Genomic DNA, 18,372 nt, shown 5'->3' on the forward strand with positions numbered 1-18,372 from the left:
CACACAGAGAATATGAAACAATACCTCCTCCCACCCCACTGTCCTGCTGGTAATAGCTTATCTAAAGTGATCATCAAGTTGGGCCATTTCCTGCACAAATCCAGGTTCTCTCACCCCCTCACCCCCCTCCCAAAAACCACACACACAAACTCACTATCCTGCTGGTAATAGCTCATCCAAAGTGACCACTCTCCCTACAATGTGCATGATAATCAAGTTGGGCCATTTCCTGCACAAATCCAGGTTCTCTCACCCCCTCACCCCCCTCCCAAAAACCACACACACAAACTCACTATCCTGCTGGTAATAGCTCATCCAAAGCGACCACTCTCCCTACAATGTGCATGGTAATCAAGGTGGGCCATGTCCAGCACAAATCCAGGTTTTCTCACCCCCCCACCCCATACACACACAAACTCACTCTCCTGCTGGTAACAGCTCATCCAAACTGACCACTCTCCAAGTTTAAATCCAAGTTAAACCAGAACATCTGGGGGGCGGGGGGGGTAGGAAAAAACAAGGGGAAACAGGCTACCTTGCATAATGACTTAGCCACTCCCAGTCTCTATTTAAGCCTAAATTAATAGTATCCAATTTGAAAATGAATTCCAATTCAGCAGTTTCTCGCTGAAGTCTGGATTTGAAGTTTTTTTGTTTTAAGATAGCGACCTTCATGTCTGTGATTGCGTGACCAGAGAGACTGAAGTGTTCTCCGACTGGTTTATGAATGTTATAATTCTTGACATCTGATTTGTGTCCATTTATTCTTTTACGTAGAGACTGTCCAGTTTGACCAATGTACATGGCAGAGGGGCATTGCTGGCACATGATGGCATATATCACATTGGTGGATGTGCAGGTGAACGAGCCTCTGATAGTGTGGCTGATGTTATTAGGCCCTGTGATGGGGTCCCCTGAATAGATATGTGGGCACAGTTGGCAACGGGCTTTGTTGCAAGGATAAGTTCCTGGGTTAGTGGTTCTGTTGTGTGGTATGTGGTTGTTGGTGAGTATTTGCTTCAGGTTGCGGGGCTGTCTGTAGGCAAGGATTGGCCTGTCTCCCAAGATTTGAGAGAGTGTTGGGTCATCCTTTAGGATAGGTCGTAGATCCTTAATAATGCGTTGGAGGGGTTTTAGTTGGGGGCTGAAGGTGACGGCTAGTGGCGTTCTGTTATTTTCTTTGTTAGGCCTGTCCTGTAGTAGGAGACTTCTGGGAACTCTTCTGGCTCTATCAATCTGTTTCTTTACTTCCGCAGGTGGGTATTGTAGTTGTAAGAAAGCTTGACAGAGATCTTGTAGGTGTTTGTCTCTGTCTGAGGGGTTGGAGCAAATGCGGTTGTATCGCAGAGCTTGGCTGTAGACGATGGATCGTGTGGTGTGGTCAGGGTGAAAGCTGGAGGCATGCAGGTAGGAATAGCGGTCAGTAGGTTTCCGGTATAGGGTGGTGTTTATGTGACCATTGTTTATTAGCACTGTAGTGTCCAGGAAGTGGATCTCTTGTGTGGACTGGACCAGGCTGAGGTTGATGGTGGGATGGAAATTGTTGAAATCATGGTGGAATTCCTCAAGGGCTTCTTTTCCATGGGTCCAGATGATGAAGATGTCATCAATATAGCGCAAGTAGAGTAGGGGCTTTAGGGGACGAGAGATGAGGAAGCGTTGTTCTAAATCAGCCATAAAAATGTTGGCATACTGTGGGGCCATGCGGGTACCCATAGCAGTGCCGCTGATCTGAAGGTATACATTGTCCCCAAATGTGAAATAGTTATGGGTAAGGACAAAGTCACAAAGTTCAGCCACCAGGTTAGCCGTGACATTATCGGGGATAGTGTTCTTGACGGCTTTTTGTCCATCTTTGTGTGGAATGTTGGTGTAGAGGGCTTCTACATCCATAGTGGCCAGGATGGTGTTATCAGGAAGATCACCGATGGATTGAAGTTTCCTCAGGAAGTCAGTGGTGTCTCGAAGGTAGCTGGGAGTGCTGGTAGCGTAGGGCCTGAGGAGGGAGTCTACATAGCCAGACAATCCTGCTGTCAGGGTGCCAATGCCTGAGATGATGGGGCGCCCAGGATTTCCAGGTTTATGGATCTTGGGTAGTAGATAGAATATCCCAGGTCAGGGTTCCAGGGGTGTGTCTGTGCGAATTTGATCTTGTGCTTTTTCAGGAAGTTTCTTGAGCAAATGCTGTAGTTGCTTTTGGTAACTCTAATAGCCATTACCCTATGATCCCACTGAGAGTTGTCCTTCCAACTCATAGAGAAAGCTCACTGCAGGCCTATGTTTTAAAGTCAGACTGAGGATTTATGGGCTGTAGTTCAGGAACCTCCATTTTCATATTCTAACAAGCCAGTAACAAAGATCCCTCTTGGCTGATGCCTGATAAACTTATACAGGGTTAATAGCCTGGGTTACATCACTATTTTTATTTACATATTTTAATATCTAGCTTCAGTATTTAGCTATTTTTGGGATGGGGAGGAGTGAAGGGGGAAATGCAAGAATCAAGATTACCAAAAACATAAAAGTTTTCAAACCATGGTATATTAATAAATTTCCAGGAACTCAAGTTATAATCCCAGCTCTGTTACAGACTCCACATGTGGCTCAGGCAGGTTACTTAACTTCTCTGCCTCAGTTCCTCCATTGGTAACATGGAGAGAACACTTAACGATTTCACATGTCTGTTGCAAGAATTCAAGTGCTTCGAAAATGAAAAGCAGTAAATACTAAGTACCTTTCAATGAGAAATCCAAGTTATTTGGATTCCCCCCAAAAGGTTTTTTTCTAGTAGTACTTATACCTAGAGCTTGCACTTCCCATACCAGATGGGAATGGTACTTACATAATTAAAATAGTTCATTGTGAGAATATGGACCTTTAATTTTCAGGTGAAGTTAGTCAGTCTTACCCCAAAAAGACTGATACCTTATATAATGGACAACTAACATCAATGGGACAGTTCTATAGAACTTCATCAACTACATCCGAAATGGATTCCATAAAATCTGGATTGGCAAGCTGAAAGAAGTGGAATACAGACATACAAATGACACGAGAGGACTCGAGTTAATTTCCATGAACGATATGTTGCAACAACATTTTTCTGTAAAAAATTCACTGGGGCTGATGTTGCTTCTACTTACTGAATATGGAATGTACTTGTAGTGACCAAAATAAACTCTTCTCTATATAAATAAAAGGGAAATAATGCCACAGAGGTGTTAAAACTTTTTACTGTTGTAGCAAAATATAGGCTTTATTTCACTCTCCAAATCTTTAGACTCATCTTAATATTTGCCCTGTTTTAACTCCAAATCGTGTATTTCACTGCCATGAGTTGATATATCGAGGGTATAATCTACAGATATGTAAACATACACAATAACTTAAGTTCAAGTGTGTGTATATATATTTTTAGGCAGTATAAAAAAAATTAAGATTGAGAAATCAAGCACTCATGCTTTAGGAAAGTAGTTATGAGCTCTTCCGCAATATTAAACTCAGCCATATTGCGCATATTAATAGCATTTACATTTAAGGAAGAGGGACAGAAGAAGATATAACAAATATGCAGCATGGATAGATTAACACTGAGGCCGGAGAGAGATTTGGAATTTTCTTACTTCAACGCTAGACATCTTAACCCTAATGTAACAATGCTCCTCTTCTGCTGTCTGCAGGAATTGAACGTGGGATCTCTGGATCTAAAAGTCTACTGAGCTAATGAATAAGGTCCACTAGCTCAGAGGCAGTAGCAGACTCAAACCTATACAAATGATCTGGCTACTAGATCGTACAGAGAGCCACGACGTTAGCATGGATCACTCCAATACTGCATTAACATTAGTTTAATTTCCCTTAAAAAGAAGGTCAAAGTCTTGTTCTTATCGTACATGCCCAAGCACACGCTAGGTTAAATGCAAACCTGGCTAACGTCCTCTGAAATTGAAGATCCAGTACGCCAAAAGCCCTTGTATCCAAACATTCAAGTGTCAGTTTTTCTCAGTCCATCTTGACACTACGAGCTAGGAGTGTGATTCCTGCTCACTGCTCTCATGCGCATACTTGAGCTGGCCATCACTGACCCAGCGGGAGTATAAACCGTAGTGTAGACACAGTAACACTAGTAGTGGCAGCAGAGGCACAGCTGAGCCATGCTGAGTACAAACCTTCTTGAAACCAAGGATATGTACTCGACGTGACTCTGCCGTCCCTCTACTACCGCTCCCCATGCGCCCACTGCTACATCGCTATTTATGCTTGCTCCAGCTCGATGACCGACAGCACGAGTATGTGTACACAAGCACTACACACCAGTAGCTTGCAGCCTAAATCAATGAAAGACTTTATTTACTCTGCCACATGTGAGCAGAGAGTTACAAGTCAGTGATCAAGTCACTCCAATAGATGAAAATAAAGCATTTCACCATAGCTGGGACCATCTGTGGTGTGTTTATTAAAAACATCACAGGAGATGTTTCTTGCAGACCCTGCATCATGGTGTGGCATCAGTGGACTGAAGCGTTTTTTGTTTTGTGTTTTAACAGAATCAACACATTCGGCTGACGTGCCAACCCAATTCAATCGGGTGTAGGGATCAGACACTCAGCAGTGATTCTTTGCTCTCGCATTCTGGAGTAGAGCGGGCAGCGCACTTGGCCTCCTGCCATGTCAAGATCAGTGCTAGAAGGCTCCAGAGGGAACTACACCCAGCCTGCCTTGTCTTTGTAATAATAGGGCAAGGGCCTGAAGAATGATTAAAAACATTTGAAAAAATTAAGTGAGCAGAGATCTTAGGACTTTCAAGGATCACAGCGATGAATATGGGCTTAGAGGTGCAGTCTGAAGCCAGTGCCAACACATATGAAGACACATGTGGGTGAAGCTTTTTAATATTGTAGATCACTCCTCAGAGATTCCCTTATGGTCCAACCTTTCCTTCCAATTACAACAGTTTTTAGTGACATACATTAGTAACATTCGTGCAGCATTAATGAGACAAGATGAACATAAACGTTTCTTTAATGGGGATGGATGCAGCTGTTACATTACATTCCCCCATATTTTGCACCTGTTGATTTTCCCCTCTTTAGATATATGATTTTTGTATTTGTCAGTACCAGATCTCCGCAACTGCCAGTAACCAGCGTTATTCTACTCTTTCCTGATCTTGCTGCAGCTTGGATCTAGCTGTATGTTCAGTATCTCTCCAATTTTGATCACGATTGACTTTACACCAAATATGAAGAATTTGCACAGATGCTAAAAGGGTTCTGGGGTTTTTGTCTTTAAAGTTTGGATGTCAAAAAAACCCTTCTGCTTTTGAGCTCTGAATGAGATACACCCAGCAGGAACAGTAATTGCTTTCAGGGTGGATAGATGCTTTACCATTGTCCAGAATCACTGCAGTATAGTCCATTACTTCAAGCAGGTGGGCTAACTCACTGGTCCACGCACCAGAAAACACTTTCTAGCCACAGGATTTCCATTCCTTTCTGGATTCAGTTTTATTTCAGATTAAGCAGTTTAACACAAGTTCAACATATCGATTATGTCCTTTTCCCCAACCCAGGGTCTTCTGCAGGAGCCTACCTACCACCTACAGGATACACTCCACAGGCTGTCTGTCTGGAAGAAAGGTGAGCATCTCTCCTTCCTAGCCTTTGCCCTGCAAGCCATCTGCCTGAGCCATATAAACTGGGTTCTTTTCCCTGCCGTGGGGTGCCTACTTGATGCAGCTCTCACAACTGAACTACTTGCTGCGCGGGTTGTTTGTTGGGTGGGAAACATCATGACATGTCAGTTATGCTTATACAATCAATGGTAATTTTAAATATACTCAGACTTGTTTAATGACAGCCAGTTTTAAGAGACTTGATTCAGAGATGAATTTGGCCTTCAGTTTTACAAGGACAGTCACTATAATAGGATCTGTTCATTGGAGTTTCCTTACCTAAAAGGCACCTCAAATATAAGTGTCCAAGAATTAAAATACTACTTCTGGTAAATTGCTATAAGCAGGAATGATATTCAAAGGGTTTGACTACACAACTAAATATACTGTATATAATTCATGACATTTGCTAATTTAAACCAGTATTTTAAAAAAAGAAAAAAGCCTCAGTCAAGATCTGAGATTTCAGGTAAATTTTTCTTGTTTTAGTTTGTGCTTCTGAAAAACTGAAAGATTTAGACATTATATACCTCCACAAGAAAAACAAAAGATTAGGCAGTTATCCACCTATTATTGTGTGTCTGTGCATATATTAACTGCAAGTCTTCCAGCCCTCTCAGACAAGACTTACTGGTATTTATAATTTCCACAAGGTGGTGCTCTTGCATCAAGAATTATATTGCACCTTTTTTTTTTTACCAAAAAAAAATAAAAAAATTAAAAAATGTAATGCTAGGCACTGTCATTCTTACCTCAGGATGAAAGAAAATTTCAGGTCCAAGAAACCTTTCATAACCAATATCTATAATTAATTTATTTTTGTTGATTGCATTGATGCCTGTGTACTGTTTGATCCATTTTCATGGATCTACATCATATTTGGCAAATTCTTTTACTATGTCAGGGCAAATGTAACAATATTTTTCCTGTAAAGAAATACCATGCATTAAAAGTTGCCTAAACTGATCATACGTAATTATTAAATACACCAAGGAACAGTTCAGAAAAACAGTGAAAATTACTTAATTGGAGAATCAAAAGCGAGGTCTAAATCTATTAACCTAGGGTTCACATTTCGTAACTACTGTTCTTACAATTCTAACCTTATTCTTAAGGAACAGACTGTTCAGGAAAAGTCCTACATAATGAATTGGTAAAGCCCCCAATCCTGCATTGAGAGATGCGCAAGACCCCATTGATTTCAATGGGGCTTCACACTGGCAAACTCCTTAGCGTGCATGCAATGTCACTGAAATCACTGGTTTCAAAGCAGAGGGTCCACCTGTACGCATTTCATTACATGATCAGAAATAGGTGATCATCCCAGTAATATTATGCAATATATGCAAGACTCAGAGTTTTTATGGAGAATTTTCTTAACTAGCACAGTTCAAATTTGAAGCAAACTCTAAAGCCAATTTCACCTTTAAAACACGTACATATTAATTCTAAACGAAAGTCTTGCTTGATAATTATTCATATTTCTCCTTGTTTCCCCTTTACATCTTTTCCCCCTCATTCTATGAAGAGCTTAAATAGAAGGAAAAGTATAGTTTAACAATTCCTATATTTGTATATGTAAAAAGGGCCACTGGCAATGTGCTAAAACAAAAAACAAAAATCTACCTCTCTTAAAAGTAAGGTAAATTTCACATCAAATGTTTACCTTTATGGCTTTTGCTGTCTCCAGAGACTGTTCGGGGGAATTTCCACCTCCCTCTCCCTTAGGATCTGCTGAATGAAATATGTGATATCTCTACCTGCAATAGGGATATGTTTGATGCAACTTCCAATTATATAACCTTCTGCTTATGGGAAAAAAATGCTTAGAAAAAGCTGGCGTACGAAGTACCAAAAGTTAACAGCAGAATATAATGTTCATTTTTACCCAGCAGCTTCTTGCATTTTTTTAAAAAACTAAAAGTGAGACTTTGGCACCTTTCAAAGTGACCTCAAATTTGTAAACCCTAATGAAACTAGATGCTACTTTCTAAGGCCCTTGATTAATATTTGGAGAACTGATGCTGCTTAATATTATCTAATACAAACATCAGCAGTGAATGTAAAAAAAATAAGGATAATCTTAAACGCATGCTGAAGATAGAGACGTTCCAACCATGAGGTCTTTTTCAGGAATGATCTAAAAAGGCAAAAAGTACTCATGACAAGAGAAAACAGGTATCCTGCACGAGAGACTGAAAAATGGATAGAGAAGAACAAAGGTTACAAAAATACTGAACAAACAACAAAAAAGCTATTAAAGGGAAGGGAAAATGACCAATAAACACAATAAGGAAAAGAGATGTTTTAAAATGCATCCTGAAAAAGGCAACAAATAAAGACAAGAGAAAAAGGAAAAGGGTAATATTGGCCATAGCCAGTAACAGTAAACACAGCAATGACTACTTCGTATGGCAAGCTTATGCTGTTTCTAAGAGTTCCCATTTTAAGTTCCATATAGCAAATATTGCAGGGTACAGATAACTACCAACAGGCAATAAGCTTAAAAAAGTTAATGGAGCCCACAGCATTATAATATATTTCAGTACTTAGATGTCATTCAGGCCGACACACTGGATGCCATAATTGGAACAGAAATTAGAGTGCATAAATAATGATTACAAGTTTGTATCCTGAGAGGGTTCGACAATTAGAAATTGACTAGATGCTTGTGCTGCGTTTATCTAAGCTTGCCTTTGTTTCACACAGGTAACCTGTACTCTAAATTTTTGACAGTAGCATGAGGAAATACCCCATATGTGAAAGGTAGAATACTATACAAATGTCCAACCAAAAACTTTTTGGAAATGGAACTCAACACACAGAAAAGTGCTACACATTCAGGCAAAGATGAAATCTCTGCGTCAAGTGAGAACATCTACCACACTGACCAACTTTCCAAATTTGAGCAGCATTAACAAATATTGGTCATGGTAAAACTTTGTATACAGCAGGATGCATGGACAGGATTTATACAAGAATAGGAATCTCCAAAAGACATATTGACTCCTTTTTCATGGCCTTCATTTCAGAAGACAGGATATTGGGCTAGACGTACCTTTGGTCTGACTCAGTATGGCAGTTCTTACTGACCTCAGAGAGAAAGAGCTATAATGGTATTTAATGAACTTGGATTTCAATTTTTCCATACCACAACAACTGTAACCACATTGTGAAGACTCATTTGAAAAATGCTGACTTTTTTATGTAAATATCACCACTATAAAGTTTGTGTGTGTGGTTTTTGGAGGGGGGTGAGAGAACCTGGATTTGTGCAGGAAATGGCCCACCTTGATTATCATACACATTTTAAAGAGAGTGGTCACTTTGGATGGGCTATTACCAGCAGGAGAGTGAGTTTGTGTGGGGGGGGGGGGGCGGAGGGTGAGAAAACCTGAATTTGTGCTGGAAATGGCCCAACTTGATGATCACTTTAGATAAGCTATTACCAGCAGGACAGTGGGGTGGGAGGGGGTATTGTTTCATGGTCTCTGTGTGTATATAATGTCTACTGCAGTTTCCACGGTATGCATCCGATGACGTGAGCTGTAGCTCATGAAAGCTCATGCTCAAATAAATTGGTTAGTCTCTAAGGTGCCACAAGTACTCCTTTTCTTTTTGCAAAGACAGACTAACAGGGCTGTTACTCTGAAACTTATTAAATATCTAATGCAGTTCAGACTTTTATCAAACTTGGCTCCTGATCCAGCAGTAACCCAATTTTTCAGTTTATGAGGGCACTCAAGAATCCCAAATAAGTCCCAGGTAAATAGATCTGATCCTTTTACTCTTTGGTGGGTAGACACAGGCCCAACCTTCCACAACATGGTTGTTAACATTTCTTTGAAAAATTACTGATTATTAGGAAAAAAAAGTTTGGTTTGACATGTGAACAGAAATGACATACTGTGGCCATAATAAGTAGTATGACTTTGACATATAAGTACATGTAAGAAGGAAACGCATCCAGAGTAAGACACTGATTCTGCAAACACTTACGCAACTGCCTAACTTTCCTACCGAAAGTAGTCCCATTGATCTCAATAGGACTACTCACCATAATAAAGTTAAACACGGTGTACATGTGTTTGCAAGACTGGTGTATAAGGGATAATCTGCATTATGTACAGGGAGCAAACTTAACGTCTAAGGATTCTTCACATCACCACTACTCCTACCTGGGAGCGGATGAATTACCAAGAAAAATAAATGAAAGAATGTGCATTAATTTTAAAATAAACTAAACTAAAATCAGATTGTTTTGCAGGATTCCACGTAAACAAGTTGCATACAACTACTTAGTGTCATAAATTACAACCATCTTTCCAAACAATTCATATAAACAGCCTGATGTTCAGTGGTGAACAAGTTTCAAGGCTGATCCAATTTGGGACCTTAACTACTTAACAGTGGTCTTTATTTAAAAAAAAAAAAAATCCAGCTATGAATTGTGTATTCTTTATATTTATCTCCTCCTACGCAAAACCACTGATTTTAAAAAATCATTTTGCATTAAGTAACTAATTTCATCTTCAACAGAAACCTTTCACAGAAGGGAATACATAATTGTGCACATGATTGCTAACATACAGCATATTGCTACGTGACATTTCCCCCTATTTCACTGTAATGCTTTATTTTGTTTGACTGAAGTCAGCCAATTATTTTAAGCAGCATCTGTAATTCAATCAAACCATCCAAAGCTTTTAAAAAAATAAAGCCCAAACGAAGAAGCCTGTTTCAGAAGTGTACTAGAAACAGGGTCTAATGTGATTTTATATATAATTTCTAGAGCAATAAAAAAAATGAAAAATTACAAAAGGCTTCTAGGCTTTGTAACAAAACCTACTTGTGCTGGGAATGTTATCCACCACAATTATACCATCTCCCATTTGTGGAAGCATTTTCTTAGCCAGTTCCATTACTCACCATTAAAAAGTAATGATCCTCAGGTTCAGTGCGAAGATATTTAAAAATTACTTGCTCCATGAATCTCTCCATGAGATCCCAGTCTTCAACAATACCATGTCATATGGGCCACTGAAGCAAAAGAACATTTTAAACGTGTCAGTGTATGAGCCAGTAGGTAACAATACAATGAACACGAGAAGCAAAATCCTAGTATCCTCTATGAGAGCCATAAATACTAGCCTATATAAACATTGTGTCACCGTTCTACTTTTAAAAGAAAGCCAATAATTTTTAAGTCATCATTCTCTCCTGGGTCTCTCATTATGATTCTGTCTGTGGATAGGGGGCTGGACTGGGAGTCAGAAGACTAAGACTAAGGTTCTATTCTTAGTTCTGCCGCTGCTTTACTGTGTGACCTGGGGCAAGGCACTTCACCTTCCTGTGCACCAGTTACCCCATCTGTAAACTAGGGATAATGATACTTCTTATCCATTGTAAGCATTTTGCAATCTATGAATGATAGGAGCTAAGATGACAAACCAAGACTTCAGTATTATATTATTTTAGACCATAGGTTCCTATAAGCAGGGGCTATCTTCACATTTTCTTTAGTGCCCAGCACACAGTTGGTGCTTAAGCCAATATATAAGAAAGTAATATCGGATATATATTTTATGAATATTTAACATATACCTTACTTTATTAATCTCCCACAGAAAAGGGTCCTTTACAGGACAAAGAAAAACGGACTCACACAGAAATGGACTTATAGGATGACCCTGTGCAAAGGGGCCAGGGGACATGTTCTGACATTTCTCAAAGCAAACTGATCAGCACCAAAATAGTAATTTTATCATTTAATATAGGTCCCATGCAATTTTCAGCAAGAGGAAATAAAAAGATTTGGTATCTATGTCTATATCAGCTATTGACATTACTGGGGAAAAGAAAATGCATTAATAGACCCTCACAAGATGGATCTGTCATCAACTGTTGCTAAAGCACTGGTAGAAAACTATTTAAAAGAAAGAACGAAAGAAAGAATGAACGAAAGAACGAAGCCAACCAACCAAATTTGCACATGCTAAACTGAAGCCAACTATATTATATTCAATCCTTTCATTCTGCAACTACAACGACTAGTATACTTAATGACAGCAAACTTCAGATAAGTGTTTGTTTCAAATCTTCTTGACAGGCATTTAAATAATCTACAAAAATGAAAATAGAGAGTCAATTCAAAAAGATTTCTGAAAGATGCTTAAAGCTTCATTATATATTCTTACTTTTGAAGTATAGGTAGGTTTATCTATGGCTTCATCTCCTATGAAAAAGTCTAGATCATCAACTCCCTTCATTACTCTCCTCTGGGCTTGGTCACCTACTTTTGCTGACTCTCTGATTGCAATAGCTAAATAAATAAATAAATAGTCCATCACAAAAGAACACATTAAAAATAAAAAACTCTTTTTCTAAACATAGAACAATGTGAGGTGTTAAGCGGTTCCCCTTTCCTGCTTTAAATAAAGCAAGCAAGGATTCTTTTCTCAAAAATAAAGACTGGAATGTAGGAAGTGATAAGCTGACACACTAATATGTTAGGGTACATTTTCAGTGCAGTGCAGGGAATTTGGTCACTTATCTACAATTAACATCAGTGGGAGTTGCAACCAAATCCCCTCCCTCTCTCTCCCACACACACACGCCACTTTAAAAATTTACCCCGTTACCAACTACAGCACTCGAGAGCTGCATACTTTTGGATTTCCAATACAGTAGGCACTCCTGAAGTGAGGAAATTACAGGTTTTTCTGGGTCTCAATATACCAGGCAAGTTGGAGAATTAAGAGGAAGAAGAAGGGGGAGGCAGTGGGAGCATGAAGAAAATATTTGAAAACATTAAATTACCGAGCCATTATTCTGGCTGGTAGAAAAAAATCAATTTGCAGCCCTACAGAGAAGCTTATTGAGACATTCATGCTTGCTATTAGCAGGAGGCAACTATCACTAAAATCACTAGCAGAAGGCTGGTGTAGGCAGAAAGATTAAGCAGCAAGACATCGAGGGCAAACTATAAATAAAAACAGAATAAAATGTAGCCTGTTTATTTACAATCTTGTTTCAGTAAGCCAGAATCACACACTCAACTACTTCTAATGGAGAACAGGCAGTACGTAGAATAATCACTTAAGAGTGCTTCTAACAGTATTAGGACAAAACTTCTTCAGAGTTTGAAAACTTTTCAGAAACATACACTAGACCCCACAAAACATTCCAATTGACAAAAGTCAGATTTACATTAATAGTCAGAGGAAATATTTCTTACCATATGGTGTATACATAAACCTATTTAGCACAACACATACGTATATCTTTATAAATTCTTTTGATTTAGAAAATTGTTTTAACACTTATGTTAACTGAACTACGTAGTTACTGCACTATAGTTCTGATAGAGAGTGCTTCCCCAATAACTTCCTTGGACCTCTGGGCTTATTTAATATTTCCTTACCTTGTAGCATCTATCCAAAAAAAAGTCAGCATTCAAGGCAGGCAAAAAAATACCGTGGACATTAGAAAACTAGATGTTGTTTTAGATTAACTGAACAAAGTCCCATAAACCTTTTCAAATACAGCAGAAGCATAATTAGCACCTCAAATTTAAGGCAATATGTAGTCCAAACAAAGTTTTTAAGCATAAGATACAAGACTACGACACCTTACTGATATAAAGGACAACTAAAATCAATGGAGTTTAGAAAGGTATCAAATTTAGATTTCAACATTTTTGGTGTTAATATGGATCAATAAAAAATTAAGTAACAGATCCAAATAAAGAGACCATTTGAATATGCTATGGGCACAGCACGTACACACCACAAAAAGTGACACAGTATATTCCTGATTCTTCTTTGAGTGATTGTCCCTATTGTAGTCTATTGAGAGTTATGCACATGCACTATGCACCCAGAGCTGTTCAATGTAGTATTGCTTGGTGGTCCGCACATGCGCTCTTGTATTGCCTCATGGTTTCACCTGAGCCGATAAAGGGTGGGGCAGTCCACGTCTCCAGTTCCTTCCACATCTCCAGTTCCTTCTCACCGACGCATGGTCCAAGTTGGAGATTCTGCCGCCCTCTCATTCTTAGTGACACATTTTTTTATTTTTTTAACAAAAAAATGGATCTTATTTTCATTCATTAGTTAAAATTTTATTGGTTTTCGTTGTACTTTGGTAATTCCTAGCATTTTTTATAAGTAAGGACTTGGGACATCACTTCGGCAGTTTTTCTCCCCAAACAATCTCCCCCCCCTTTACCCCCACTCAGCTCCAAGGTCTGGGTACTGGTTTATGCTGAAGATACCGGGATTCAAAGTCTGTGCTTCCTGCCCTCACTCGTTTTCCATCAGCAACAAACACCAGCGTCGTTTATACTATCTGGGGGAAGGCCACATGACCGTATCCTTCACAGCACGTACACGGGAAGGCTGAGCTCTCCACCTCAAGAAGCACCCCCCATACATCGGTCTGAGCAATACAAGAGTGCTCCTCCTACCCCCCTGAAGCCTCCATCCAGATCAACCAGTATCAGTGCTACAGACCCGGCACTGGGGCCTAGCCATGTAAGCATGCACATAAGCATGGCAGTAAGTCTTCCTCTAAATCCAAGAAAGATGCTGTACTGTCCACGAGTTCCAGCCACGGAGGAGCTATGTGCTCCAAGGCCACACCACTGACCAGATCCACCAGTCCCAGTGCTGGATCCACATACCCTTCCTGCCTTGGATCTACTGGCATCCCGTGACTCGCTGGTCCTGACACAGGTACCTTTACCAGATCCAGTCAACAGACCAGATACCATTGACTCTGTGGAGAACTGGAAACCCTCCCTGCCCTCACGAACTGTTGCTCACCCTGGAAAGAGTGAGGTCTCCACATGTTCCAGTGCTCTCACTGCAGAGGGCTCCATATCCTGCATTACATCTACCACGCCTGCTGGCCATACCTCTCTAATGCATCCCATTTCGATGGATACATCAGCACCACCATTCACACAATACTCCAACTCCTCTGAATCTGAGGACCCAGACATTCGGCACAGTCCACTGCTTCCGTTCCGGAAACATGACTACCAGAGGGTTCCGATGGCTCCGTGGCAGTTTCTTCCTTTGCCTTACCCAAGAATCTGATATCTATCTCCTTGGACACAAGTACAATAACAGCGGGATCAACGGGTTGGCCATATTGGAGCTCATGGCTCCAGTATTCATCTTCAAAACAGTCTCGTTCAGCTGGGGAGAACTCCCCTATTTCACCACCCCACCCTTCAACTAGTAGACGTTTGGAAATGGTGTTAGACAATGCACTGATCAGCCCGGTTTAGACTGTACTGGCGGATCCGGAGAGATTCCCTTCACCATCTCCAGGCACAGCTATGTCATCAACACCTTCCTCCGCACCAGATGAATATCATCAGTTTCAAGAACTCCTATGGAGAATAGCCAATGCTCTTGAAATCCCACTGGAAGAGGTGCAGGACCATTTATTAGACATTCTGCATACATCGGCATTGGCAAGGGTGGCCTTACCAATCAATGATGCCATTCTTCAACCAGCACACACGGCTGTGGCATACCCTGGCCATCTGTACACCGACCCTGAAGAGAGCCAAGAAAAAAGATACTACATCCTCCCCAAAGGGTCAGAATTTTTATTTTCACACCCTCCGACTTCTTGGTAATACAGGCTATGTTAGAGCGGACCAAACAATGCCGTCCACGCTCCAACCCGGCAGACAGGGAGGGTAAGAAACTGGACCTCACAGGTTGAAAGGTTTTCTCCTTGGCTGGACTACAGTTCAGGATCTCTAACGACTTGGTACTGATGGCCAAGTATGACTTTATAAACTACAGCCAGATGAAGGAATCTGCAGATAAGCTACCTCAGTAGGATTGTACTTGATGTAAAATCACTTGTAAAGTTGGTCGCCAGGTCCATACTTCAGGCTGCAGTTGATTCAGCGGACACGTCCTCACGACTGGAATTGTCATGAGGAGGGAATCCTGGTTACACATCTCAGGTTTCGCTAGAGAGGTGCGGACACAATTGAGAACCTTCCCTTTGATGAATCACACCTCTTCATCCAGAAAACTGGTGATTCCTTACACACTCTAAAAGACTCTAGAGCCACCTTACGATCCTTGGGCATACATACACCATCAATAAAGAGAAAATGTTATCGCCCATCACCAGCCCATCCCTATACGACTCACTTCTACCACCGATGGGCCTACAAACCTCCTCAGAAGCACCCTAAGCTACACAGAACTCGTCCACCTGTTCCGGCAATGCAGACCTCTGCACAACACAGTCATCATGAAAACAGTATTTCTGAGTGCACCTAGAGAGCCATCCCATCCCCTACGTCTTTTAGGCATCATCTCAAACTCCTATCAGCTTGGAGAGCTATAACAGTCAAGTGGTTCTTGGATGTCATTTGACACAGCCAAACCATAGACTTTATGATGACGCCTCCTCCACATCTCCTACCCTAACCCCCCCGCTCAGAGATCCCTCTAATGACAGTATTCTTACCCTCGAGGTGGACTGCTTCCTACAGCGAGGAGCAGTGGAGTCAGTCCCTGCAGCCTTTCATGGCACAGAGTTCTATTCCAACTATTTCTTTGTACCCAAGAAGAAATGGGGATGGAGACCAATCTTGGACCTCTGACACCTCAACCGCTCAATTCGCAAGACGAAATTCCATGGGGTCACGCTTGCGACCATCATTCCTTCACTAGAAAAAGGCACGTAGTTTACAGCTCTCGACATGCAAGATGCCTACTTCCATACATCCAACACATAGAAGGCTCCTGAGGTTGGGCATCGATACTTCCAATACAGGGTTCTCTGATTTGGACTTACCACCTCCCCACGAGTTTTTACAAAGGTTTTCTCTGTGATAGCGGTTCACCAACAACATCAGGGAATCCTTGTCTTCCCATACCTAGATGACTGGCTGCTGGCAGCGTGATGCAGAGAGGAAGCTCGAGCATCGACATCCTAGCTTCTTCTACTCTTCTCCTCCCTAGAAGTGAGCAACATCATCAAAAAATCAACTTTGCACCATACTTGGCCCCTGGAATTCATAGGAGCTCGCATCAATTCAACCTCTGCCTGAGTATATCTGCCACAAGACAGATTCCAGAGCCTACTGGACCAAATAGCAGGGATAAACTCCAACACTTCTGTCTCAGCCAGGACAGCCCATCCTAGGGCACATGGAAGCGTGTAAATATATATCATAATTCACGCACCTGCACCTTTGCTGTCTACAGCTATGGCTGCAAAGAGTCTATTCCCTTATGCATCATGCTCAACTTTCCACCAGAAGTCATCTCTTCTCTTCAATGGTGGACAGACCCGATACAATCTGCTCCAGGATGCCCTTCCTCACCAACCGTGACAGTCATAACGGTGCGTCACACCCAGGTACTCACACTGGAGATCACATTACACAAGACACCTGGACCATGTGAGAGGCCAGGATGCACATAACATTCTCAAACTTTGGTCAGTACACAAAGAATGCCACTTGTTCTTACCAGCTATCGGCTATCGCCACGTCCTAATCATGTCAGACAACACCACCACAGTATACTACATAAACAAGGGGGCACGAGGTCCCCAGCACTGTGTATGGAAGCGATTCGCCCCGGGAATGATGCATCAAACCTCATATACTTTTGTCAGCAGCCTACCTGCCTGGCACCTAGAATGTGATTGCAGATTTTCTCAGCGGGAACTTTGCAACTGACCACAAATGGGAATTGCACGACACAATAATCGTGGACATCTTTGGTCACTGGAGTACACCAATCAGAGACCTCTTTGCATCTCACACCAACACCAAATGTACCCAATATTGCTCCAGGGGAGGACTCTGTGCCCACTCACTGGCAATGCTCTGGTCATTGATTGGTCAGATCATATGAACTACGCCTCCCCCCCTACACACACACACACTCTTACCCCGCTTCCTCCACAAACTCTGGCAGGAGAAAGCGACAGCCATCTGATTGCTCCATTCTGGCCTCGCCAATTATGGCTCCCTCTTCTTCTCTGTATGTTGAAACAACCTCCACTCTCGCTACAGACATTTCTGGAACTTCGGACACAAAACAATGGCAGACGCAGGCATCCAGACCCATGGACACTACAACTGACAGCATGGGTTTTGGATGGACACCTCCATTAGTATGAGAATGCTCACTGGCAGTGCAAGACATACTCTCCAGTAGCCGAAAGGACTCCACAAGGCGATCCTATCAGGCAAATGGACATGCTTCACCTCCAGGGCACATTGGCAGAGACCTTTGGGCAGGTGGGGGGGAAAGGTTTCGCCTTCCTCTGCGGCATTGGGTCTGGGTCACTTGCAGATTTAAACTAGGGTAAATGGTGAATTCTCTATCATTTAAAGTGTTTAAACCATGATTTGAGGACTTCAGTAACTCAACAAGAGCTTAGGGGTCTATTTCAGGAGTGGGTGGGTGAGGTTCTGTGGCCTGCAATGTGCAGGAGGTCAGACTTGATGGTCTCTTCTGACCTTAAAGGGTATGAGTCCTGGGCCCAAAAGGTCTTGCCACCGAAGCTGTGGGTATCCCCATGCTCTTCGACTATTTCCCCCACCTAAAAACCTAGGGACTGGCTCTCAGCTCTATCAGAGTACATACAGCCGCCATTAGCACTTTCCATCCTCTAGTGGAAGGGCATTCCATTTTTATCTA

At 41.5% G+C, this 18,372-nt stretch overlaps 1 protein-coding gene across 1 annotated transcript in view; it reads right to left on the bottom strand.

Moving 5' to 3' along the window:
• The window catches only part of ACTR3B (actin related protein 3B), a 52,429-nt gene that overhangs the window by 13,438 nt on the left and 20,619 nt on the right, over positions 1–18,372 (bottom strand). Inside the window, 6 exon segments of the mRNA XM_075124755.1 lie at positions 6,427–6,600; positions 7,341–7,378; positions 7,381–7,434; positions 9,695–9,770; positions 10,604–10,714; positions 11,872–11,996. Of these exon segments, the coding sequence (XP_074980856.1) occupies positions 6,427–6,600; positions 7,341–7,378; positions 7,381–7,434; positions 9,695–9,770; positions 10,604–10,714; positions 11,872–11,996 (578 nt within the window).

Source organism: Caretta caretta, chromosome 2 (assembly GCF_965140235.1).
Source record: "Caretta caretta isolate rCarCar2 chromosome 2, rCarCar1.hap1, whole genome shotgun sequence".
NCBI lineage: Eukaryota > Metazoa > Chordata > Testudines > Cheloniidae > Caretta > Caretta caretta.